General features: G+C 53.3%; 1 protein-coding gene across 1 annotated transcript in view; it reads right to left on the bottom strand.

Moving 5' to 3' along the window:
* Positions 1-15,692: 15,692 nt before the first annotated feature.
* The window catches only part of MSRB1 (methionine sulfoxide reductase B1), a 9,757-nt gene continuing 942 nt past the window's right edge, over positions 15,693-24,507 (bottom strand). The window contains exons 2-6 of the mRNA XM_044452535.1: positions 24,195-24,389; positions 22,825-22,967; positions 21,088-21,202; positions 17,276-18,991; positions 15,693-16,294 (exon numbers count right to left, since the gene is read on the bottom strand). Of these exons, the coding sequence (XP_044308470.1) occupies positions 18,972-18,991; positions 21,088-21,202; positions 22,825-22,967; positions 24,195-24,389 (473 nt within the window). The 3' untranslated portion in view covers positions 15,693-16,294; positions 17,276-18,971. The remainder of the gene's footprint in view (positions 16,295-17,275; positions 18,992-21,087; positions 21,203-22,824; positions 22,968-24,194; positions 24,390-24,507) is intronic.

Raw genomic sequence — 24,507 nt, 5'->3', positions numbered from 1 at the left:
AGCCTTCAGTTTCCCAAGCAGAGTCCCTCCATGTAGAAAATTAGTCGCTCAGCTGAAAGGGAGCCTAGAACCCTACGCCTGCTAGCCAGCTTTCCATGTGCGGCGATTCATGGACTGATTTTCCAACAGAGGCTCGCTCAGTCCTGTCGGGCTCTAACTGCTGCTCAGCCCCTGCATCAGCCGGGCAAGTAACACCATGCACCTGAATGGGGCTTCTTTCCTGCTGAAGCAGGCACAGCATTGCACCCCGGATGGTAGTGAAGGCCGGGGGGGCATCCGGATCTCATCATGCCCAGAGGAGGCCACGGAAAGCAAGTGAGTCAGGCCAAGGTGGATCCAGCCTGGCACGAGGCATCACTGAGCTCCGCCATTCTACAGAATTGTGTCAGAGCCCCCTAGCTCTGACCATGTGGGACAGGAGGCCACACATGTCCATCCAGTCCGTCCACCACCTCAGGCCAAGGGGCAGCCTGGTCCCCAGTGGGGGCATCCTCCTGGGCTGGACTTGCCAACAAGCATCTCTCGGGAGACAAGGAGGGCGTCCAGCTGGAAGCGCAACGTGCCTGAGGGCTCGATTAGCGCTCACCTGCACTGTGTCCAGGCTGCCCCGGAGAGGCTCTGTGGCCAGAGCCCCTTTACGGGAGGAATGTTCAGGTGCAGGGTTCCTTCTGCACAGCCACACCTGTGTCACCTTCCTGAAAAGGAGCCCATGGCGAAGCTTCGCAGGCTCAGACTGCCGGTTGTGCTATTCCAGTATTGACCGGGTTGGCACAACATGACAATTCAAGCTGCTTATGTCCGATGACCTAGGGTGGTCACCCTGGTGTGGAAATCCAGGCCAATCCTGCAGGGAGGCTTGTTTGAGGGCAGCAAAGCACCCTGACAACCTATGGCTTGTTCTGGGGTGGTTGTGCCCACAGTGGGTTGTCGTGCTGTCTAGACCTGGACAATGGACCAGGCTGCTGCAGGTTGGCTGCTGGCTCACATCAATTTTAGATCCCTGGAAGTGTTTAGAGATGCAACAAACTAAAAATAGTTGCTCTACAGCAGCTCCCAATGAGTGCATTGCCTATGGAGTACGTGTGACAACCAGTCCGCCATATTTTATGGCCAAGATGGGTTCCTGTGACCTTCCGGATGTGCCCGTTGTCTGCTCTGATCGGCAGCGGCCCTTTCAGGTCTGAGGTGTGGAATCTGTTCTCAGCTCTCCTCTTTACTTAGAGCTGCTTAGAACTCAAATTGGCTCCACTTGATGCATTTTCATACGTGTAAATTCTCACTGAGCTGAAGCCTGTAACTCCAGCAAGGGCAAGCAGTGACTTCCAAGCATGCCCCACCGACTCCACGGCAGGAGGTCTGGCTCTCCTTGGTAGCTTCCCCATGTCTCTTGGCCAGCTTTGGCCGAGATTTGCTGCTGAGGCCCCCGATGCCGAATCGTTCAGGGAAGCGGCGCTGAGCCAAGACTTCCTGCAGGGTGCGAACAGCGCCCTTCCCCTAAGGCAGAGGGGCAGACGGCTCTCGGGCCACGGACCAAAGGGTCTCCACGGGCCACATGCAGCAGCACCCACCCTCCTCGTTGCCTTGTCTCAGCCCCTCTGCTCTCCCCGTGCTCTCCTGCAGGCTGGAGAAAGGGCCCGCCGGCAGGCCCCAGCCGAGAGCCCAGCCTGTGGCACTGGAAGGGTGGAAGGGCATAGCGGCACTGAGGGGGCATGGACACTGCCCGCTTCCTTAACGACACGTGAGCTTTCCACCAGTATCTCAGAGAGGCCATCTGCTCTCGGGCGTGGCAGTACTGACTGATTGCTTCATTAAAGGCAGGTGACCTGTCAACCTGTTCAATTGACTGATTGCAAAGAGATGTTATCATCTAAATTGGAGCTAAGTCTTAATGGCCACTGGGAGGGCAGGTATCCTGATGTGTTTATTCCCAGGGCACCCATTAGTCAGGAAACCCCAGAAGGAGGGCAAGTGTGCCAGGGATTGTTTCTGGAGTCTAAAACCATGCAGAAGTTCAGGCAAATGGAGAGCCCTCAGGGCCTTTTCAAAAGAAATCTTAGCTCCTGATTTTCGGTGTGAAGTAAGGAGCTGATGCTTGTTCTACTGCAAGCCAAAGGCCCTTTGCCCTTTATTTTTCTCTTTCCTGTCAGAAATATGGAGGAAGAGAGAACACCACTGACAATAAATGCACACTCATCTCTAGCTGAGCCTCAGCAATTGGGCAGTATAAAAATGAAATAAATAAACAGCATCCTTTCCTAAGTGCAGCGAAAACCTTTAGAGCAAATCAGGTTGCATGTAGTTAGTTTGTGGAAGCAGAAAACATCTCAGTCATTTGATGTGTGTTTTCCAAAAGAAAAAAGAAAAGTAATACACAAAACACCTGTCCTTATCGATCTGTAAACTGAGCCTCTGGAAGGGGAACTGTGCACTTACCTTAGCAGGCCAGCTCCTTCCCTGGCAGCTCCTTCCCTGGCACTAAGCAGCCTTCTTACCCCTGTTCTGATGCACTGGCTGCTTTGCATGTGAATAGACAGCCCACTATGCAAATCCATGGCTTAGTATGGTTGTCATTTGAATGGTGTTGAAGCTATCCGGACAAGAGAATTTCCGCAGGAGGTGAGCATGAAGAGCGGAATTACTGGCAGGTGGCGCCCTGCCTGGAAAAGTCCTGGGCCAGTATCGTGTGGGGCTGGCTCCTACTGTGAGCTTGGGTTGTGCGGCTGATTGGCTCTGGGTGCACATTAAAATGTGCTGCATTGTGTATTTTCGAATGTCAGGAGAAACCTTGGGATGAGGGAGGAATAGGACTGAATTGCATTCAGACAATGGCAGAGGCCGGCATCTCTTTAGGAAGATAATCCAGCCTTTTAAAATATGCTGGAATTTTGGTTCAGATTCAGGGTTGTAGGCCCATCAGTTTCCTGTGGATTCTGGGGGTTTTGCAGTTTAACACTGGTAGGCTACATTTTTGCACCTAGGGGCCACTTTCAAGAATTCACGAAATTCACAAAAAGAATGCACAAAAGCAAAGGCCCAAGGCTGGATCCATCCAGGGCATCCCAGCTGCACAACCATCTCTCCTGCCCCTAGGGAAAACCCACGGCCAGGAAGCGCACCTGAAAATGGCCTTCAGAGGCACAGGGGCTGCTTCCGCTCCCGAAGGTCGCATGCCGCCATCATAGTAAATACCCTTCCAGCGGGCCCTGGGAGCCCCGGTTTACTGCCGGTCTTCCCCATTTCCCACCAGTGCCTCCACCGCTCGTCAGTGAAACTGCGGAGCGGTGGCAGTTCAGGAAAGGCCCGCGCCCCGTCTGTGCGCCCGCTGGCGCGAGGGCCACCTCAGGGCCAAAGGCACGGCCTGCCCAGCAGGCCACGTCGAGCGGAGGGTCCTGGTGCACTTGTAATGTTAATCCGCGAGGGCACGGAGGGCTTACGCCTGATTAACACTGACGCAAGTCGCATCAGGAATTGCATGGACCTCTCTTGTGCACCCAAAGCAAATGTGAATTGACTTGGGCCTCGTTTCAGACTGTGGGCGTGTGACTGAGCAGAGATGCTTCATTTTCTTCTTTTGGTCTCCACAGAACCAAAAGTTAATCGTTGTTGGCAAGAGCTGAATTCTTTCCTGAATTCCAGCTTGCTCTTGGTGGAGAATTTACATCATGAAAAGTGGACGAACTTGCAATAGGAAAAGCAAAGGCTCATATCTCTGTCTTTTTTGCTGGCTACTTTCAAGCTTTCCCAAAATTTGATCAGCCCCCATCCAAACAGCGGGGAGGCTGCCAGGCTTCAAAGTTATGGAATTACCTTCCACAAGGTACTAATTACGGAATTCCCTTCCACAAGGCTTGGCGATGCCAGCAAAATGGAATGTCTATGTTTAAGGCTGTCTAGCTTGAAATGCCAGTTTCAGAGAGGCAGCTAGGATATGATGTTTGTGTTCATTCCTCAGCTAGAAACTCTTGCTGGGAAAAGGGGTGCTCCTCTTCCCCATTGGAACTGATGGAATTTCTGGTTCGAAATTGTTCAAATTGGATCAAAGAGCTGAAACGAGCAGCTGCGTCTGCACTGGAACCATGGAAACCCGGGCACTGCAGGCACATCATGGCCCCAGTGCTCCCAGCGCCCTGCATTCAGTCTCCCTGGGGGCAAACAGAGAGCTGCAAACAAACCGCCTCCAGGACAGTTGAAGGGCAGACCTGCTTCCCAGAGGAAGCCCTGCCTGTGCTGCTCTGCATGAGGCACGGAGCCAGGAGCCAGACTCACACCAAAGGCCAGCGGGTTTTTAGACAGGTAAGAGTTCCACCCGGGAAGCATCAGGAAGGATGCCACAAAATGTGGAAAGTTGTAGTGAAAAAGCTGTAACAGGTCAGGGACAGACTGAAACAGGCCTTCCTCCCCATCTTTTCCTACAGGAGAAACTTCCACAATATAGTTCTTCCTGAGAAATTAGAACACCGGGCAGAGTGCTGCCTTGCCCGTGCATCAACGCACTGCTTCTCTTAAGAGCAATAAAAATGGAAACTGCCTAGTGCAACCAAGGTGCAGTTCACAGGACAATCGTGACTCCTCCGCTTTGTTGTCCCTTGTTCTTTGAATCAGGACATTTTATCACCTTCTCTTGTAGAAGCATTTTAGTCCCCCTTTTTTAGCTCCTAGCCCCTCCCTCCACACACACACATCCTCAAATAGGAGTGATGAAAAAGCTCACAGAATGGGTATATCCTGTAACTTTTCAACATTTTTATATATCTGAAGCTGCTCTAAATCCAGCCTAATTTGTGTTAACCAAAGATATTCAAATCCCTCCAGTGCAAAGCAAATATTACATGGAAGAGCTAAATCTCAGTGAAATACTAATATAAGTAGATCTTTTTTTAGTTTAATTTGTTCGTTTTTATACTGCCCAAGAGCTGAAGCTCTCTGGGTGATTAACAGAAGTTAAAATCAAACAAAAGTTAAAAAGACACACATGCATAAATTAATGTAAAAGAATTAATTGCTATTGCAATTATTCTGCACAGAAGCATCGCAGTAGTGCAGAATAAAATGGGAACTATAAAAACAAAGTAAAATGTTAAACTGTTGAAATACTGGGGTCAGGGGAAGTTTTTCAGCTGCTGCTGGCAAGAGGACGAAGTAGGTGCCAAGGGATCCTCTCTGCGGAGCTCATTCCACAAATGGGGTGCCAAAACCAGAAAGACCCCCACCAGTTAGCCACCCACCTCGCTTCCCTTGGAAGGGTCTCCTGGAGAAGGACCCCCAGAGGTGACCTCAGGGGCTGGGCAGGTCTGCGTGGGAGGAGGCAGTCCCTCAGATACCCTGGCCCCCAGCCGCTTGGTCCATTCATCCCTGGCACAGAGGCAGTGCTGCATGGACCACGCGTTCGGCGGCGGGCAGCATCTCTCCTGCCCGTTTCTCCGAGTAGAGTACTTTCTTCTACGCCAGGGGTGCCCAGGGCTGAGTCTTGGGCTTCCTGCGGGCACAGCGCCTCTGAGGAGTGGGGCCTCCCACAGTCCCTTCCCTGGCACGGCTTCTGGGCAGCATGCAGTCCATTGCCACCCGCTGCAGGCTGCCCGTTAGAGAGGCCAAAGAACCCGGCACTGCCTGTCCCCTTTACCACTTCACCCAAGGCAACCCCCAGAGCCGGGCACTTCCCGCAGTGCCAGAAATGGGGATCTCTCCACCGGCTACGCCATGCACAGGGGTTTTAAAAACAAATGAATAAAAATGTTTTTCTGGATTTTTGATCACCACAGAGACACAAAGCTGTACTGTTCCAGACTTGGAGGGCTGTTCTGCTTCCAGGAGAAAAATGCCCCAGACGATCCTTCAGTAGCTAGGAAAAGATGCCCTCCCCAGCTCTGGGTGCTGATGATTCAACCAATAAGGTGAGCCAGCAACCTACCTTGAAAGCAGAGGTGCAAGTCAAGATCAAGGGCGAGGAGTACGTGTGGGATCTGCTGCTGTTTTTCAGTCTCGAAGGCTGCGCTCGCCCCAGCAATGCCCAGAGCAACGATGCCCAAGACGTTCCCTGGCAGGCCTCTGAGCGGAAGCCCTTGTTGCTGTTAACAGTCTGCAATCCTGGATGTTATCTGTTAATGTACAGCCTGCCCAGCTGCTTCTGGAAAGGCAAAAGAAGCGGGGCCGGGGGCGGGGGAAGCCAGGGATGATGAGAACCCCCCCTCCCCTGGGTGCTTGTGCCCTGTTTGACAGTTTGGAGCAGAGATAAGCCGAGCGAGAGCGAGAGGGAGCGCATGCATTCACTCCCTCTCTGCCGTACCGATCACTCCAAATGCCCTCCGATGAAGGGCTCAGCAGCAGAACAAAGCAGCAGGATCCAGGTGCTGGGGCAGCAGCATCCTTCGGGATGGTGGCGCCAGGAGGGCCACTTTGGGCACCATGGATACCCTTTTCGAAGAATGGCCCCTTAATTGCATCTCTGGGGGCTGGCAGGGAGCGGGGGGCCCACGGGAGCCACAGGAAAGGAGGACGTGATCACAACTACTCTTTAATTGCTCCCATGCAGCAGATGGCTTTCAGAAAGCATCCTCGGCAGGTCATGGCGGACCCAAGGCAGTGGCGCCCAGCCCATCTCGCCCACGCTCCTCCCGAGGAGCGGCTGCGCCCCGTTCGCAGCACTCCCTCGGCTCCCGACCAGCCAGCCGCTGACTCCCCGCAGGCGCCTGCCAGTAGCACCGGGCAGACGGGGGGCAGGCGTGTGGGATGGGCTGTGCCAGCCTGGCCGGGCACCCGGGCTGCCCAGCCACACCCTGGCGCCAAAGGCACGCGCTTGGGATGGTCGGCTGGTGCTGAGCACTGGAACTGAGCAGGGGCACAGCGGCCCCGCCCTGGCCTCCGCTCCCAGAGACCCCGCGCGGGGAGGGGAGCCGAGCCGAGCCGAGCCGAGCCGAGCCGAGCCATGGGCACTGCTGCTGCTGCACCACTGAATCAGGTGTAGATCTGTGAGTAAGTTCAGACCGACCTTCGCCCGGGCGTAAAGCGCCTGATTTCCAGGGGCTTCGGACTGCATGTCCTTCATCCCCGCCTCTGGCTGTGCTGGCTGGGGCTGACAGGCGTCGTGGGCAGAGGTCTAGATGCAGCGGAGGCAGAGCCCTGTGCACTGCAGCAGAGCCAGCGGGCACGGAGGGCCAGGCGGCGGAGGCCACAGATTCGCCAGGCCGGGCGACCACATGCTCCCCCCAACCCGACACCTCCTCAAGGACCTTGCGGAGAGCGGCACGCCGAGGGGCTCCATGTGGCCACTCCATTAAAGCGGTCGGCAGCAGATCCCAAAAAGCAAGATTATCGGGCTGTTTGACATCAGAGATAATCTCTGCATGCTGCCTGGTCCACGCAATTATCAGAGGGGATTGAAGGCGGGGGATGGGGCGGCAAAAGGACGTTGGATGCGCCTTTTGGGTTCCGTGGCGGCAGCGGGATGGCTACACGGCGTGTGGCCCGATTGTGGCGGGATGGGGGCAGAGAGGACCCCCCGTGGCTCCCGGGGAAAACGTCATTCACCTCCGGCCTGCCATCACCCGGCTTTGGGGATTCAGTCCGCGGTCGATTTATTGTCCATGCACTGGGGCCTCAGCGGGACTGCAGCTCCCTCTGCAGAAAATCCGGCCGCCCAGAAAGCCGGCTTTCTGGAAGCGGGGAGCCCCCGGCAAGCCACCGCGTTCACTCGGGTGGCAACAGGTGGGTCCTGCCGACAACGGCCATGGCTCTTAGCGGTCAGGACCTCCTGCCTCGGGCACCGAAACGCTTCGGCCCTTTCTGTCGCAGAAGATTTACAGCCCCCGTGTGCCCCTGACCCTCGCGAGGCCGGGGTTCCCGGTGGCAGACGAGGAGAAGGCAGCAGAGAACCGCATGCTGCGGACAGCTCTGGTGCGGAGCGCTTGCCTTCGCTCCCCACAGTCACTGGTTGACCCGCGGTGGGCGGGCAGGCGGACTTTCCACCAACCTCCTTCTTATGTAAAGATTTTCTGCGTCTCCCGCTCAAATTGAGCAGTCGTGTGAGAAGCGACACAGGAAAACGCATCTCCCAAATGACCTTGGCCTGAGAGCACCCACGCAGACACACTCCTGACTCCCGACACAGGCCTGCGGTGGCTACTTTTTGAGAGTTTATTGTGGAAAATGGTTGGTTGGTTGGTTTTCTATCATACCCAATAGCTGAAGTCCTCTGGGTGATTTGTAGCAGCCCTTTAAAAATACAATATAAAATACCCCATATCAAAACATATTAAAACATCATAAAAAAGTTTGCAATACAAAATTTTAAAACAAATTTTAAATGGATTTATTATGTACAAATTAATAATTGTTGTTGTTAGTTGCAAAGTCGTTTCCGACCTATCGCGAACACATGGACATTCCTCCAGACCTTCTTGTCCTCCACCATCCCCTGAAGTCCACTTAAGCTCACAATGACTGCCTCAGTGACCCCATCCAGCCACCTCATCCTCTGCCGTCCCCTTCCTCTTTTGCCCTCAATTGTTCCCAGCATCAGGCTCTTCTCCAGGCAGTCCTTCCTTCTCATTAGGTGGCCAAAGTATTTGAGTTCCATCTTCAGCATCTGGCCTTCTAAAGAGCAGTCGGGGTTGATCTCCTCTAGGACTGACCAGTTTGATTGGCTTGTGGTCCAAGGGACTCGCAGGAGTCTCCTCCAGCACCACAGTTCAAAGGCCTCAATCCTTTGGCACTCAGCCTTCCTTATGGTCCAGCTTTCACAGCCATACATTGCAACTGGGAAAACCATAGCCTTGACTATATGCACTTTTGTTGGCAGGGTGATGTCTCTGCTTTTTAGTGTGCTGTCTAGATTTACCATAGCTTTCCTCCCCAGGAGCAAGCGTCTTTTAATTTCTTCGCTGCAGTCCCCGTCTGTGGTGATCTTGGAACCCAGGAAAATAAAATCTGTCACAATCATACATTAATAAATGCCCCTCCCCTCCCCTCCCCTCTCTCTTAGGCCGTGGCCTTTCTTTAAAGAAACTGATATGGAGCATCGGGGGCGGGGGAGGGACAAGCATCAAGTGCCGTGAAAAGGCAATTGAATGTCAAAAGCAAGTTCTGCTGCCCGCGGGCGCCCGCTTGCCACTCACCACCTGCCATCACCGCCCGCGGGCGCCTGCTTGCAGCTCCCACACATCCGACATATACCTTCTGGATTTACAGACCAGATTCGAAGGGCATCTCATGGGAGGAACATGGTAATTATGAGCTGAGACTTGCGGAGAATATCAGGAACAGCAAAAAGGGCTTCTAGCAACATGTAAATAGCAAGAGGAAGGGGAGACAGGCGGTGGGATCGCTTCAGGAAGAGGAGCAGGATTCACTGACTGTCCGGTGGGGCGTCAGGCACGGGCACTAAAAGGCTATTTTGCCTCAAGGCAGAACGGGGGGAGCACCGCATGGGGGATCCGATGAGGCCGGGATCTGAGGGGATCTGTTGGCAACATGCAGGTAGGTGAGGGGGTGTCTCACAGAGGTGGGCTGAGACTTGCTTTTCCCTGCGGAGAGGGCAGGGCGCGTTCCAAGGAAGCCAAGATCCGGGAACCAAGATACAGGGTGGGTGCCAGGAAGTACTTCCTGAGGTTAGGACCCCGAGGGTGTGGAATGAGCTTCCCCGGGAGGTGGTTGAGGCCCCATCGGTGAGGGTGTTCAAGGACAGGCTGGACATGCACATGGCGGGCATGTCATGAGCGGAGCCGGCTGGAGCCAGGGTCAGACTGGATGGCCCAGGAGGCCCCTTCTGACTCGCTCTGCTTCAATGTTTCTACCATATGTGGCTCTTCCGCTGAGCAAGTGTTGGCTTAGAAGGGCCCAAAGTAAAAAGTGTGCGGTGGTTTGAAAGACAGGAAATGAGCTGCCCCTGCTCTGGTGCCCCAGAACTTGCTTCCCCAGTTGTTTGCTTCCGGACATACCAGCAGGAGAAAGCGCTTACATTTTCCATCATTCCTTGAAAATCACACCATGTCAGGAATGACCTTCCTACACACAGCTGCAATGCAAAGCCACTCAAAACTAGGATAGTTGAAATTATACCTAATTTAATGGCAGAAAGAAAAGAGATTTCCCCAGAGGGACAGATCGTCTTCTTTTCATTAACAAACCTTCACATTTGATATTCAAAGGTGACTGGAAGTGCTGAAATTAGCCAGTCACGTGTGCAGGCAGAGCATGCTGGGCGCCTCCTTCTCCCGGGCGCCAGGGAACACGGCAGCGGGAAGGGCGCACTGACAAAGCCCTCACTGCACAGCTCGGAAATCTGCGGTGCTTTCCGATTCCACACGGAACAGGCAAAGCCAGCGAGCGCCTGCTTCCTCTCCCGCCCCGTCTGCACGGCTCTCCCAGGCCCCGCCACCTGCGCTAGTTCTGCAGTGGGCCAGAATCCGACCACAGGAGCATCCGGGAGGAGCAGAGCTGGAAGGGGCCAGGAAGGCCGTTGGGTGCAGCCCTGCTCAGGGCAGGACTCCAGTTAAGCCGTCGCTCCCAGTGGCTTTCCAGCTGCATCCTGAATGCCGCCAGTGCAGGGCGGCCACACCCTACGGAGACTTGCGGAAAGTATCAGGAACAGCAAAAGGGGCTTCTAGCAACATGTAAATAGCAAGAGGAAGGGGAGACAGGCGGTGGGATCGCTTCAGGAGGAGGAGCAGGATTCACTGACTGTCCGGTGGGGCGTCAGGCACGGGCACTAAAAGGCTATTTTGCCTCAAGGCAGAACGGGGGGGAGCACCGCATGGGGGATCTGATGAGGCCGGGATCTGAGGGGATCTGTTGGCAACATGCAGGTACGTGAGGGGGTGTCTCACAGAGGTGGGCTGAGACTTGCTTTTCCCTGCGGAGAGGGCAGGGCGCGTTCCAAGGAAGCCAAGATCCGGGAACCAAGATTCATGGTGCAACCTGCCCAGGTCATGGTTCCCCTGTCGTGCTGCTCTGACAGCCAGGACATTTTTCCTGCTCTCCGGCTTGTGGAAACTTGAGCCCATTGCTCTGAGTCCTGCACTCGGGGATGATGAAGAAGAGATCTTGTCCTTCCCCTTTGCGACAGCCGTTCAAGCATCTGCAGAGTGCCACCCAGCTTCCGCAGGCTCAGCATACTCCGGTCTCTCCATTGCTCCTCACAGGGCTTCCTGTCCCGTCCAGGGCCACCCTTGCCGCCCTCCCCCGAACCCTTTCCGGCTTGCCTGCATCTTTCTTGGGTCGTGGCGCCCAGAACTGGGTAGGGCAGATGGGCCCTGATCACGCTCCTGCTGCCAAGGTAAATGTGTTCATCACCGCGAGGGCTTACAGTTCTCCGTGCAACCAACTGAGAAGAGCAGCTCGACACCAGCGGGAGCAAAACAGGCCTGGGCACGTGTTCTTGCAAAGAGTGATGGCCCCAGCTTCCACAAAGCGCAGGCAGAAAAGAAGCGCCTCTTGGATATAAGCCAGGCTCCTCCGGTGCAATATTACAGGGCACGGGATCAGTGCCACTTACACAGTGGATGTGCAGGCAGGCAGCACACCAGCTCCCTTTCTTGGGGGGGCGGGGAGAAACAGGGAGCGATTTTCCGAGTGTTCCTATTTCCTGGCTCTCTGCACCAGCCCGAGTTACACCTGAGCTGGCGGTACTGACATGTTTGTCAGTTGCTCTCTGCAACCGTCGTCGTGTTAAGCCCTCGCGCTAAAATGAGAGCACGTCTGTGGTAGAGCAGATGCCTCAGCGCAGATTCCAAGGAGAGGAAGGACGCAGCGGGTCCTGCAGCTGGGAGGGTGGAGCACCTGCTGGCAGGATGGCTCTGTTCTCCTCTGGCTGTTGGAGACACAGAAATGAGAGGGAACGCTCTCTTTAAAAGAACCCCGCTAAATAAATGCAAAATGGACTAGCCTGTGGAGGTCGCTTGCTCAGCGAATGAGATTTCTGTGCTCTGCATTAGAGGAAAAATATTTCTGAAGCAAGAGGGATCGTTTCTGTTGTGCTGATGCACTTCTGTCATATCAGGTATCTTCTTCAAAAAGACCCTGTTTGTTCGTGAGAGACCATTCATTCATTTATTACATTTCTATTCCACTAATCAATGGCCCAGCAGGACTCTCTAAGCAAGCAATCCCTCCTTTAAGGTGCATTGTATTCCATCTACAATGTTGGAATACAATGTATGAGCATTTATAAGAATATGTTTTCATTCATACAAAATAGTATGTTTTCATTCATGTAAAAGTCCATTGCTGGAGGTATCTTTTCAGCAGATGGGGAGATCCTGTGGCCCTCTAGACATCCAGAAGCAGGTGGGATTCCCGGATCCTAGATCAAAAACGCTCTCAGACCACAGATGGGGGGGTGGTCTTTCCGCCCCTGCAATCAGCATGGAAAGAAGCACACCTCGAGACTGTAAAAGTTTCCCGGAGAAGATGTTTGAGGGACAGGGAGCCAAGAGGGCAGCCCTGGCACCCACCCAGTCTCAAAAGTCACGGGCAACCCCAGGGGACTGCCCCCTGACAGCTGTTCGGCTCGCGACTGAGTCCATCTGCTTTAAACATTATCACCCTATTTTAAATTCCAGAAGGCATGCACTGGGGCAGAGAAGCGGGTTAGATCTGGAATCAGCGAGAGCCAAGCCATTTCTCTGGCAGGGTTTCCAGAGGCCACCCTCCACCATTTGACCTGCCAGGGAGGGCTTACCTCCCCCCGCCCCCCGCAGCCAGTTGCCCCCGTGTGCCTCCTTGGGCAGTGGAAGAGTGCAGCCCGTGCAGGCCAGGCAAAGCAGCAGCGCCACTGGCCCTGGCCAAGCCGCGGATTTGGCAGAGTAGAGGAGCAACAGGAATGAGGGGGGCTCCGGGGGAACCCCAGGAATGAGCATGCCTGCTTGCAGGGAGGGGAGAAAGGAGGTCTGAGGTTCTGAGGCAGCACCGGGGCTCCCTCTCCTGGCCAGAGACCAGAACAGCAGCCCAGGTGGTTCAGGACCGGGCCGTGGTCAATCACAGCCACCTGAGATTTTATGAGCTCCACCTGGGAGACCTGAGGGAAGAGCTAAATAAGAACGGGCTCTTCCCTTCAGCTGCTGCCTCAGCACCGAGGGGTCTTGATGCTGCTGGAGCTCCCTGTGCCTCCTGGAAGCTCTGCCCCTCGCCTTGCTCCTGCCTCTGCTTCTGGACCATCACCCGCTTCACCTGCTCCAGCCTTCCGCTCCAGTCCCTCCCGGGTACCTGCTTCTCCCTGGCTGGTCTCTCTGGCTTCCGACCCCTGACTGGCATTGGCTGCTCTGCTCTGCTTGGACTGGCCTCGCTTGCACTTGTGTTCCCACCTTGATCCCTGGACTGCCTGCCATGATTTGGAATGGGCCTGCGTATCGTGCCGACTGCCTGGGCCCTGTGCCCTGACCTGATGCCCACCACACACGCCCCGGATGCAGACAGGAGGGAGCACTGGGAGCGGCTGCCTGGAACGCCCAGCAGGCGCCCGTCCTGCTGGCTCACGCTGCAGCGTGCACTCCCCATGTGCCGTGGGGCTGCGGCCAGCCCGCAGAGCCATGCATGCCAGCAGGGGGCCACATACGTGCAACTGCGTGCTGGGGAGAGCCCGTTTGCTCATTGCAGCAAAGAAGCCCTGCACGTCCCAGCATCCCACAGCCAGCCCTACTGGGGCATACTGGAAGCTGCAGGGAACTTTTGCTGTCTCCGCCTGAACAAGATCGTTGTAACTCCCCACCACCACCAGAGGGAGCCGTGTGTCTAACGGGAGAGGCTGGAAACCAAATAATGCATAAATAACATAAAAAGACTACACTGTTCATCTTTTTAAACTGCTGGCTCCAGCTTGCAGTTGCTTAGAAAAGACTCACACTCAAAACATTTGAAAAACCTGCGGAGAAACAGTTTCCTTTTACTCTCGTATCTCCAGAAGGTGTAAGAGGTGAGGCAGCAGGAGGAGCAGTTTATCTTTCTGGAACTACAGGCCTTTTTTGTTTTATTATAAAAAGCCAAAAGTGCCCCGAGGGTATGGCATGGGCTTCCACAGGAGGTGGTAGAGACCCCACCGGTGAGGGTGTTCAAGGATAGGCTGGATGTGCACGTGGTGGGCATGTCATGAGTGGAGCCAGCTGGAGCCAGGGTCAGACTAGATGGCCCGGGAGACCCCTTCTGACTCGCGCTGTTTCTAGTATTACAATAAATCATGACAACCCAAGACAGTCACCATTCAGTTCATCAAGTTCTTCCACAACGGTTGGGTTTCTTTTGCCGTGATACGCAAACACGCATGTAGAGCATGGGCTTGTGTGTGCCCAACCTATTTCCAGCTGTGTGCATCGCACAGGTAATCATGCGAGGGGACGCTGGTTGGATGCCACTCGGTGTGGGAAATTCTCTCTTGAATCAAGAGGAGAAAATCAGCTGAAAGCACCTTACCCAAAACTGTTGTATTTGAAAAAGCAGCCCTGGCAAGGAAGCAACCCTCTCAAGACCCGGCATCTCTCCCTGTATGAATTAAGCGCTGTGTTGGCAGGAGCGTCCCAAAGGAAACCCGCGGGCCTTAAGAGGGTCCGGCTGGGGTCCAACTGGCTGCGGAAGTTCTGACTGGCTTCCCAGGGAGTCCCAGAAGTAGCTTGCTCAGCTGCTTGCTCAGGACAGTTCTAGCTGTGGGGATAAGCCTGAGACAATGATTGTGTGAACCACGCGAGTTCCTTGTTAGGGGAAAAGGAGGAATTTAATGTGATAAATCAATAAGCGAACATGGGGACTGCCACAGGGCTTTTCCCTTCTGGGCTGGAACACAGCTTCACCCCACAGTAAACCTGCTGGGCCTCCCTGCTTGCTTGCAAGGAGATCCTTTTCTCCAGACGAGTCCAAAACCATCTCTGCATGAGCAAGGCGCTGCCTCGCCACGTATGCGGCGAGTCCACAACCTCTGTGGTGGGCCTGCTAAATGGGCATGGCGGCCCCGCAGGCCACAGCTTGAGGACCCCTGCTGTACAACGTGGCTTAAGCAGGTGCTGAAATTTGGAAGACATGAGCCTCTTTTGAGATGACATGCCAGGCCTGTGCTTTCTGCTGAACAGCATCCTCAGAACCAAAATGGACTCTCGGTGCTTAGAAGGAGATCTCTTCTAATTAGTACAAAGTCTAGAAAGGGTTTCGGAAATTCTATTTCCTGTTAACTGATTTCAGAGCCAAGATTCTTTGGCAGAGCTGTTTTAGCAAGCTGTATTCTGATGTGATGCAGTATATGTATTTTTTTTAATGCTTCAAATGTTTTGATTATTACAAACCCAAACCGAACCCGTCTAGAACAGTTTTGGGGATAAGCTTTGTTTTAAGGTGTATTAATTATGGGCAGTTAACTGGCAGTCCGGGGCTGCCTAAAGACAGGAATGAGACTCAGAGTTGACTCACCAGAGGCCAAACCCTGAGCATTTGGCCAGCGATGGAGTCCAGTTCTATTCACCCTCCTGTGAAACCTGCCTCACTCCCCCAGCCTGAAGAGGTGAAGTGTCTGGGATTGTCATTATCTCATGCCAGGCCCTATGCAGCTGCGCATGGAAACGCCACCTCTGCCTCTGCAGTTTGGGCGATGTTTCCAGTTGTGCACTCGGGTGTCACCAAGTGGCCAGGCGCTGATGCAAAGCACTAAATCACCCCAGGGAGCAGTCCATGTGCAACCATATGACATCTTTCAATAACTCAGCACAAACAGAGCGGAGCACTTGTGTCTGCAAGGATTTTATTCACTGTTCTATTGACCGGCTCCATATTTGCACAGGTGGGAGAAGAACAGCCAAACCAAGAGGCTACTCTGGAACATCACATTCAGAGTTGAATTTCTGAGATCACAGATATCTCCCCTTGTACCTGCCACCGGAGGCAAGACAGACAAAGGTGGTGTCCATCTGTGAACCCAGAGCACAGGTCAACCAATCACAGGGCCAGATACAAGTCTCTGTAAGATTATATTGCAACTTTATCACCGTAACTGTTGTAAACCACTCACAGTGCCTTGGCTATTGGACAGGAGCAAAATGTAATCAACAAAATGAAATGGGACCTTCAGTGCCAAGGCGGGGTTCTCAACCCTCCCGGGCTTTGGCATTTATACAGCTGAGATGCAGTGCCTTCCTCTTGCAAGTTCCATAGTCATCCTGGGAACACTTTCTGGAGGCTGGTAAGAGCAAAGCAGAGGTCACCGCGACTCTTTCCAGACTGCTGCCGCATGGGAGGGATGAGTGCTCATGCTGTGTATCTTGCCTTTACCTTCGTGCACCTTCCGTTCATAAACCTGCCATACCATCAAAAAGCCAGCAAAATCCACCTGAGCAGAAGCGAGAGCAAGATAAAAGAGCGGCCCCTCCTCAACTCCCTTCCAAAGCGACCGAGTCCCCAGCGCCAGTTCACACCCCGGCCTAAGCAGCGAATGACCCTCCCGGTGCCTGCAGTGGTGGTGCTGCACGTAGGAACGCTTCCCGCTGTAGACTGCAGACAATTAACACAACAGGCAAAAGGAGAGCCTGCAGGAGCGTCCCCTTTTCAAAGCGAGGTGCCTTTTAAGCAAGCAGCTCTTCCCCTTCACTCAGCCACTGCAAGTGCAGCTGGAAGAGGCGCTGGCCAAGCACCTGGTCCATGGACTCCCTCGCTGGTCTGTCGCCCTCCCCGTTCGGCTGAGGCTCGGGCAGCTGGCATCCCCTTTGCGCCATGCATGACGAGGTTCGTAGCCACAAGCACCAGCGAGGAGGGGACCCCACCAGAGGAAGCCGGGGGCACGTGGGGTGCCCAAGATGGACATGGGCAATGTCTGCTGCAGACCCGCAAGCTGGTTTTCCTGCCGGCTTCAACGGAGGCAGAAACCAAGGCATTGCCTCCTCTCTCGGCTCTGAAGCAACTCTTGCCGCCCTCAGCCCGAGTCTGTGCATGTGGCCTGGGGGGCAGCCACCGTGTCGGTCAACAGCTGGAAGACGAGTCAAAGAGGCCCGTGCCTTGCAGGAACCCCTCCTTCCAGGCCCCGGAAGGACGCTTGTTGCGATACAAGGCACAGAGGAAGAAATCGATGCTGGCTGCTCCGTGCCAACACAGTAGCCCTTGGATCATCGTAAGGTAAAGATGGCTTCTTACATTCGTTACGTAGACCCTGAGTAGTATGAAATGATGGGCTACATTCTAGCCTCCCCTGACCCAGCAGCTTTTTGCTGCCAAGGCAAGAACCGTTTATACGCTCATTATACGCAGGTGCTGCAAAATAAGCAACCTCGGGGGCAACCCAGCACACGTTTAGACAGAAAAATGGCCTGCAACTCACATCACTCCCTCTACTTCGGCCAAGGCGGGAAACTGCCATCCAACATGTCAGGTAACCTCCAGCACTTAGAAGTTCTTGGCACAGGTGAGGTCAGTAGATCCTTGTGTTACTTTAAAATTGAATAACCAGAAGGGTTATTTATTAGCCTTTCCATTGTCCCAACTTAAATGGAAATGCAACCTGGAGATTAACAGCAAACTGCTGTTAAATGCTACAAGCCAATCTCAGAATTATGTCCAATTTGCTTCTTAACCATAAAAATAGCTAGAAAAGCATGTGAAAATTGAATGGCAATCAAAATGCTGGCTTTTGTTTTCCAAAACAGCCTCTGTGGCATTAACACCTGCCTCACAGGCAGATATTTCACAGGTTAAGCTTTTCTAGGCCAAAACCTACATGACAGTGGAAAAAGCATCCTAAAAGCACAAGAGCCATATCAGAAAAAATACTGGCAATCTGATGTTAATTGCCTGGTGCATTTTCCGGGCAGTTCATCTAGGAGTTCCTTACCCCTCCTCCCGCAGAAGGGTTTATGTGGGGCAATTCATGCAATGAAACCACACTGGAAAATGCCCCACAGCAACGGTGGGGGCGAAGCAACTCGGCTGGTTTAGCACAGGTTATGGCTTCATATGCCACGAAGGCCTGCTCACGAAGAGGTCAGGGCCAGAAAAAGTGGCGGCCACAGGATGGGCGGAATGCCCAGGCCCTGGGACCAGGTGAGCCCGTCCCTGAGACTGTCCTCAGGGTGGTACAAGCACAGAAGGGCTGCGCTGGAGCCTCCCCGAAAGCAGGCAGCAGCACCATCCTGGAAGTGCGTCCAGGAGCCTGCACAATGCCAGAGCTGCTGCCGGAGCACAACTGCTGGGCTGCTGCAGACTGGACCGATGCGAGGGGCGCTTTCTCGGCGCAGTGACCATGTGTATTCACCATCGCCTCCAGAAGGGACTGAAGGCAGCTGGGGACCCACATGACAAACCTGACCCTCTGGAGGCCCCCGAGTTGCTCACACCCACTCCTTCAGGACACACGCAGCTACCCAGGGCCAACGGCACTTCCAAGGTGAAGGAAACATGCCTGAGTGGCTGCAGGACTTGTTAGCAGGCTGCTGAGGGGGTTGAATCCAAAACTCTGGCCCATCCCAAGCTGGGCTGCCAGGAATGCAGGCGGCTAACCAGGTGCTGGCAGTGTTTCTCAGGGGGTGATACAGGTCGGGCAGAATTCGTGGCATCTGAAATTCACCTTAGAGTGTGCTAACTTCAGCAAAGGGACACTGGCCTGAGCAAGCTACCTCCTGAGATACTGCACCTCAGAGGTGGATGGCTCCCTGCTTGGAGGGAAGCAAACATCCGGACCCCTGCAGCCGGGCACACCTGAGTTGGTCTTCCACCTGAGTGAGAAGTTGGGAGGGGAAGTCCAGCTGATGGGACAACGTTCTGAAATCAGATACTGCTAAAATGGAAGGCATAAAGCAGCAGGAAATGAATGCCTTCCTGGGCACAGCTGTAAAAAATGGTGGGAAGTAGGAAAATGTCTTTATTTGCTAACCTCTATCCTGCCTGCCTTGAAAAAATGGTTGGGGTGGGAGAAGAAACAATTCCCATCCCATGTGGAAGGGTCATGCCGAAGGATCTTGTTTGGACGGCTCATCCAGAAGCAGCGTGGGTGGGCCGGTGGCAAAGCCTGCTCGCTCCCTTTAGTTCTTCTCACCTTTGTCTGGAAACAGAGAGAGCAAAAGTCATACTTGGAAAGGACCTCTAGGAATCATGCGGCAAAGGCTGGGAAGTGCCACAGAACTCCAGGGGAGTGACTTCCAGGCCAGTAATGATAGGGCTGCATTGCAACTGGACTGAAAACGCAAGCAGATGCAGTAAGGCTCCACCCGGCGATTCTAAGGAATCACATTTGGGAGAGTTTCAAAATAAAGCTAAATACTGGCATAGCATCATCTTTTTCAATAAATTGAAAAGTCAGTCCCAAAGTATTCCAGGAAGTTTTGCCACATTCCCAGAAGCTTCTCAGTTCTAGTATTTATCACTTGCTCCCCCCTCCCCCGATATCTGATCTATCCCACTGCCTAATCTCAGAAACACCGGGTGCTTTCCACTTCTGGAGCAAGCCTGGCTCTCAGAGAATGCAGCCCAGAGTATAGGCTGCAACTGAATTGTGAGCTGTTGCTGAATTATGGGTGGTTATCATTATGTGAAAACCCTACATTATGGTTTAACTATGGCTGACTAACCATGAACAACCCAGAATTCACAATCCAACAATAAGCCATGGGTTATCTTCCTGGATTGTTTCTGGTTAACAACCCATAACTAAACTATGGTGCAGGATGCGCACTCAACAAGCCCCAATCCAACCCATACTTCGTGTTGTCATTGCATGCAGATTGGATCAATGTTTTGCCAGCTGTATCTTGCTTAGTGCCTTGCAATGGAGGAATCCATTGAACAAGCCCAGAGCGGTGCAGCCTGTACTGGCAAGACAAAAGAGATGCCAGGGACATGGCAAAGGACAAGCACCTGGAATGGCAGACAACTGTCTTCAGAATACAGAGCCAGCCTGAAGGAGAAGGCCAAGGTCCATAATACAGAGATGCAAACACAAGAGCAAAGTACGCAGATCTCGGAATCAATATTATCTGCAGCAAAGCCAAGGCCAAACATGCCAGCCTACATTCCCAGTGCCTCCTGAGTGGCACAGGTGCTACATATCATAAAGGTGTTCCTTCCTGGGGCTGGGTGCTTCATCTTAAAGAGAAGTTAATGGTTTGCCCTTTGGGCGGCAGACCTCTCTGGGACTGGAGAGATGCTCAGACTCTGCCTCTGAGGTGGAAGACCACTCCTACCAGGGTAGACCACAGTCCTCTCCTGTGAGGGTCCAGGCTGCTCCATGCCTCCTGAGGGAAGACGGCCCACTGGATCCATCTGTCCCAGGGAGTTCTTGCTGCTCAAAAGAGGCTCCCACCCATGGGGAGGTGATGGGTACATGGTCCTCAAGAACCAGGTTGAACACACAAAGTTTCTCATTTTCTAAGGCATCCCAATACTGTACCCAGAGGGATCTGAGTCTATGCAAAAAGTATTCTAGCTTTCTTTCACTATCTTCTCTCAAACTGGAAGGATTGCTTTCCAATTCACACAAGATACACCAGGTGCATTCTTTGCAATTCTTATGCATTCTCCCATTGTAAAGGTAAAGGTTTCCCCTTGACATTAAGTCCAGTCATGTCTGACTCTAGGGGGCGATGCTCATCCCTGTTTCCTAGCCGAGGGAGCCAGCATTTTTCCGCAGACTGTCTCCATGATCATGTGGCCGGCATGACTAAAAATGCTGTTACCTTCCCACCGAAGTGGTACCTTTTTATCTACTTGCGTTTGCATGCTTTTGAACTGCAAGGTTGGCAGGAGCTGGGAAGGCGCACGAGAACTCATCCCGTTGTGCAGATTCGAACCAGCAACCTTTCAATCAACCAGCCCAGCAGCACAGCAGTTTAAACCACTGCGCCACCTGCATCCCATTATAGGCAGCATATAAATATGTGGATAAATAAATAAGCGAGAAGAGATTTGTATGGCATGCAATGCAAAGACACTGACTTTGAAACATTCAATTGTATGACATTCAATTTTTGTCAAATTTTTGTCAATTTTTGTCCTTGCACAATGGGGTTGCACCAGTCTCGAAGTTGCCACACAGATCTGCTCAGGTGCCATCACCTGCCTTACAAAACTTTCCTGGGTCCAGTTAGAAAGGAATTCTGCAGGCTTGGATGGACAGAGAGCCCAGCCTTGTGGTTGACTCACCTTTAGGGATGAACTTGAGAGAGCTACTGAATATTCAGAAGCGAGACTGGCCCTTCTTCGGGCCATCATTAATAAACTCGTGGCCAAGACTATTGCCACACCTGCCACAGGAGACCTAGAGGGAAAGCCAACCAAAAACAAGTAGTGAGAGACAATTCCAGACCCTTCCACACTTTCTTACACAATGGGTGCTTCCACACCAAGGCCTGCTACTAAAATTGCTTTCCTGGTTACATGCAGTACTCTGCATAGGGCTTTATTTATTTAGCAAGACCCATAACCATGGATCCATCTATAATGCTTATGAGAAGTGAACTGCATCGAGCACAGGTATGTTGCAACTTTAGCTAAAAGCTTCTGTCATATGGCTTCTATTTCTTGTTCAAAGCAGCACAGTATTTTTGATGAATAGTCAGCCTTTTAACTAGGAGTGGGGGGTTTAACTATTCATCTCCCCACATTCTATTCTATACTATTCTATTCTGTTCTATTTATTGCCGTTTCAAATAACTTCAAGGAGGAAGCTTCTAATTAAGAGCAAAACATCTCCAAAAGGTCTCAATATAATTTTGCTAGTCTGTTTTGGACCGTCTGGTGTAGCCAATGCATTCGTAGTGCTACAAATCAGGTCTTTAAAGAGACACTTGGACAAAAAGAAAATTTTAGAATTCAACAAATTACCAACAATGTTTGTGTGTTTATTAGATTTCTAACCCACCCTATTAGCCACACAGCTACATGGGTGGGTTACAACAATAAAAACCACATAAGAACAATACAAAACAGTATAACAGCACCACAATTAATAATAAAACATTAAAACAATAAAAGTGTACACACCAAGCTCATGACTTCATTAAAGTAATGTCATTTACCACCTTGAATTGGGCCCAGATTTCCACTGCTAACCAGTGGAGATGGCAGAGGACTGGCTTTATATGATTGTATCTGCCAGTCCTCATTAGCAGTCTGGCTGCCCTATTCTGGACCAACTGAAGTCCCCGGACCATCTTCAAGGGGAGCCCCACATAAAGTACCTTGCAATAGTCCAGGCGCAAGGTTACCAGCGTGTGGATAACTGTTGCCAAGTCCTGTCTGTCCAGATATGGCCACAGCTGGTGTCAGCTTTAGCTGATAGCAGGCACAGTCCTGGCCACTGAATCCACTTGGAACTCCAGGGATTCAGAAGCACCCCCAAGCTGGAACACCTGTCCTTTAGGGGAAGTGAAACGCCATCCAGGACAGGCAAGGTGAACAGAACCCCCCACCAACAATAGCTCTATCTGATCTGGTTGAAGTTTATTGGCCCTCATTTAATCCATTATGAAGGCCAGACCCCAATTAAGAGCATCCACTGCCACACCTGCATCCAGGTGAAAGGCAGAGGTGACTGACATCAGTGACTTCTCCCAATGGTTTCATGTAGATATCAAGGAGCATGGGGGATAAGGTGGAGCCCTGCGGAACTCCACGGCATCAATGCCCTGGCGCAAAGCAGTAATCCCCAGCACCACCTTCTGGACAGTCGGCCAAAGAGGAGCAGAACCAGTGCAGTGTCGGCTGAATTCTCTGTAAAACTTGATGGAGCAAGATCAATTCCAGGCCAAATTGCCAGTGTGGAGGTAACACACTGGGGCACAAGACCTAGGAACTAAACCCCAGTCCCCCGTACCCTGGCCTCAGGTCCTGTCCCCAGTCAGTGAAGTTTTGATGAAGACTGACAGAACCTTGGCTCACCTTGAAAGCTCCCGATCTTTCTAAGTACTTGGAAATGCTGTCCTCGTGGATCGGCTCTGTAAAAGCTGGCCATGGCGTCGAGTGACTGAACTTAGACTTGCTAGAGAAGAGTTCGTAGCTGCATTTTGAGCAGGTGTATATACCTGTGGGCAAAGATGAAGCAAGGAGGAAGAAATGAGGCCCTGGGAACCAAAATATACATACATGCAGACAGGCAGGTGGTCAGCTGGCTTCCTGCTGGGCATGGCCGTGCCCTGGACACACTCCGTCTGAAATCACCTTGATAATCTTCTTTCTCCTGGCACTCCCAGTAGGCAAAGATCCTGGGGGGGGTGTGACAGGAAATGGCTGGAAAACAGAGCCATGCGTGCTCATGGCCTGTTCTACACTGCCTAAATCAAAAGCTGGCAGCCAAGTACCTTCTGGTCTGTGACTCCCATAATCCCTGACTGCAGATCTTACTGGCTGGGGCTGTAGGCACTACAGTCCAAAGGATTCAGAAGCACCACATTCAAGCATCAGCCCAGTTAAATGCAAGAACCACCATAGCAGATCAAGATCCACAGAGCAGTCGACCAGCTGCCCCGCCACGTCCTTTACCCACGTTCCTCAGCAACTAGCACACGTGGCTATGGGCACATGTGGACATGCCAGCAACTCTGACTCTGGAGGCACCCTCGGGCCTTCCTTTCCTCTGCCCTGAACTTCCCACCTATCCCCTTTATGGGGCGACTCCGGGGTCTAATATTGTGAAAGAGGGAAAACCCGTCTCCCTGAATCGTGAACCCAGGACTTCTACGCTCCTGAATACAGGCCTTTTGCGGCAAGTGCCGGTGGAGTGAAGTCAGGATTTCAGAGAAGACATAACAGCAAGTGGATCCTGCGGTTGCAGTTGCGAAGCCTGCCCACCCCACAGGAGCGGCCCAGAGGGAGGTGGAGCGCTTGCCCAGGCACACAGCTCAGCGCCCGTTCCTTCGCTGCAGGACACATTTTAGATCACTGCAATCCCTCGTTGCATCAGTGCCATGCCTTGAAGGGGCTAGAGAGTTATTTATTGCATCTTTATAGTCATAAAGTTGTAAATAAATAACTGTATTAACGAAATTGTGAGGTTTACCCTTGCAAAGTTATTTATTGCAAGGTGGTAATCTAACGCCCAAAAGGGCGTGGGGAGGTGGGCTAAGGGGCTGGGGAGCTGCCTCTGGCGCGCACCTGGCTGGGGAAGGCCGTCGGCAGGGGATGTTCGCCGACCGCTACGTCCAAGGACCCCTGTAGCTGAACCGCGCCTGCACCCCAGCTCCCTCCCCCGAATCTGCCCGCTTCGCGGAGCAAGGGGACGCAGCCCCCTCCGGTCGCTGGGGCCAATGCACCATCAGCGGCCGCCTCCGCAAAGGGCTTTGCCTGGCTGCGGCTTTCGCCCCGCCGGGCCGGGCCGGGCCGGGCCTCGCACCCGCCCTCCGGGGGGGCAGCGGCGCCCGGCGATGCTGCCAGTCTGCCCGGCGGGAGCCCCGAGGCCCGGAGCGCTTCCCGGCCGGAGGATGTGCGCCCCGCCAGCGGGCCGGCGGCTGCGGGCGAGGGACCGGGCCCCAAGCGGGGGCAACCGGTCCCCGCCGAAGCGCCGCCCGAGCAGGCGGCTCCGCAGGCGCCCCTCCCGGCGAGGCCTGCAGCCCGGCGGCTGCCTGG

Source organism: Varanus komodoensis, unplaced genomic scaffold (assembly GCF_004798865.1).
Source record: "Varanus komodoensis strain SLA01 unplaced genomic scaffold, ASM479886v1 scaffold73, whole genome shotgun sequence".
Classification (NCBI taxonomy): domain Eukaryota; kingdom Metazoa; phylum Chordata; class Lepidosauria; order Squamata; family Varanidae; genus Varanus; species Varanus komodoensis.
Note: the sequence above shows the minus strand (reverse complement) of the source record. Positions and strands in the feature narration are given on the sequence as shown.